The 2,111-nt window shown below is 33.3% G+C and overlaps 1 protein-coding gene across 3 annotated transcripts in view; it reads left to right on the plus strand.

The window, feature by feature from the left end:
* KLHL1 (kelch-like family member 1) overlaps window positions 1–2,111 on the plus strand; it is a 478,878-nt gene that overhangs the window by 470,583 nt on the left and 6,184 nt on the right. For all 3 annotated transcript variants that reach the window (XM_011969523.1, XM_011969520.1, XM_011969521.1), the window contains one exon: window positions 1,136–1,307. In XM_011969523.1, the coding sequence (XP_011824913.1) occupies window positions 1,136–1,307 (172 nt within the window). The remainder of the gene's footprint in view (window positions 1–1,135; window positions 1,308–2,111) is intronic.

The following is a 2,111-nucleotide window of genomic DNA, read 5'->3' on the forward strand; positions in this document are numbered from 1 at the left end:
GAGTGTTCAAGTTAAAAATTGAATGGGTGAAAAAAAATGGAGCAGGAAAACAAACTAAGAATTTGTTTGTTGTGTTTTTTGGAAAATCCTTTTTCACAGTTTTATTTTATATTCATTCTTCTGGATTCTTACCACCCTTTCTGTTTTTGTAGTTGAACCTGCAATTGTGGGCCAAAGGCAAAGGTATATTTTCTTCATTCATTCAGAGTACATTCATTAAAGGAGTCTTCAGGGTTTTGCCACTCAAAATGTGAAATAACTGTATGTGCTATATGGTTATGAAATTTTATTGAAAATAATTTTTGTTTGAATTTAATAACAATAACTTCAGTCTTCTTTGATCTCTTGAATTACTAGTCTCTCCCTCACTGTTAATCCTGATAAATGTCACTAAACTCAGTTGTGTTCATGTTATAATTATTTCCCCACTTTCAGAGGCTACTTTTCTATTGAGTAAACTGAAAGTACCTTCTTACCCAGGGAATCAAACATCCTATAAGCTAACCAAAACTTACATCTTGAGACACACCATTTCCTCAGTCTTTCTTGAACATAGTCACGCTACTTACCCATTTCCTCAAAGCTGACCATGCATTGAAACGAAAAACAAAACAAAACAATGCAACAACAATAACAACAACAGCAAAACACTACAGTTATTTTTGTACAAATTTTTCCTTTTTTTTTTTTTCTAGCAAATTTAGGCTAGACTTTCAGAACTGGTTTAAAGGAAACTTCATCTATCGAGTAGTCCATAATTCTCCCAGATTTTTAATCATTTCTTCTACTTCATTACCATAGCAGTCTGCAAACATCTGTTTCAAATACCCTAATTCTACTGTGGATAATAGTTATTTATATATCTGACACTTTTTTGTAGAAAGACATCATGACATGTATTTCTGTTGAATGAATCTGCATTCATCTATGAGTCTGGATGCATTTTTAAAATATCTTAAAATTTAGGAAGCTAGACATAATGGATGTTCATTCTAGAATACAAGCTCAAATGTTTGAGCCTTTAGAGAAAAAAAAAGTTTCCTTCTTCATGACAGGCTTTGCAAAAAGTAAAATTTTTATAGCAACAGTTGAATGTGATTAGAATATGTTATGCACTATTGTCATTGAATTTTAGATATGATCCCAAAACAGACACGTGGACCATGGTGGCTCCTTTGAGTATGCCCAGAGATGCTGTTGGGGTCTGTCTTCTTGGTGACAGATTATATGCTGTTGGTGGCTATGATGGACAGACATACCTCAACACTATGGAATCCTATGACCCACAAACTAATGAGTGGACACAGGTAAGATTGTCATCAGCATAATTCACTTCAAGGATAAGAATTTATTTCATTTTCTTTCTGTGGAGGAGGGGTATACAAACAGTAATCTAGTAAAAGTATCCTAAACCCAAAATGATTGCTTTTGTCCAACATTGTGTTAATTTTGTAAAAAGTTAATTAAATTATACATTCTTATGTACTTTTTATTACTACAATACCAATAAAATATTTATTAAAAAATTACATACATGCTTAATGAGATTTCCATTTTCCACAACAAGAAACAGAATCTGAATTTGAGTTACTGAAGTAAAAATAAAAGTGTAATATATTGATTCACAAAACCCTAACTTTAGAATGTTTGGTTTTAGAAACAATATAAAGGCTGCAGAAATCAACCTTCTTGGCATTCATTTTTGTTACTGTTTATTAGGTCCATTTTTATCTGTTGCAGAGAGAATTTTCCACCTGGTGGTGCTGCTGGAAAGTCCAAATAGTAATCCCTGCAGCCATAAACAGAAAATAACTTTTTAAAAATCCCAGTTCAATTAAAAGAATAAACAAGAAAGGGCTTTGCATAGCCTGTCATGTAATGAGTGCTCACTCCTTGTCAATCATTTTGTCCAGGAAGTTGGAGTAAAATGACTGGCTTATCTTAGGTGAGGCATTATCTCTTACATACACACTGTAGTTAGAGACTCAGGATCTTGCTAGAATGAAACAGCTCCCATTGTAATCACATAACTAGAGGATATGTGTTGGTGTGTGTGAGTGTGATGGGAGGATGAGGCCAGGGCAAACTAATTATAGTGGAAAACATCTTAG

Source organism: Mandrillus leucophaeus, unplaced genomic scaffold (assembly GCF_000951045.1).
Source record: "Mandrillus leucophaeus isolate KB7577 unplaced genomic scaffold, Mleu.le_1.0 Scaffold897, whole genome shotgun sequence".
Taxonomy (NCBI): Eukaryota; Metazoa; Chordata; class Mammalia; order Primates; family Cercopithecidae; genus Mandrillus; species Mandrillus leucophaeus.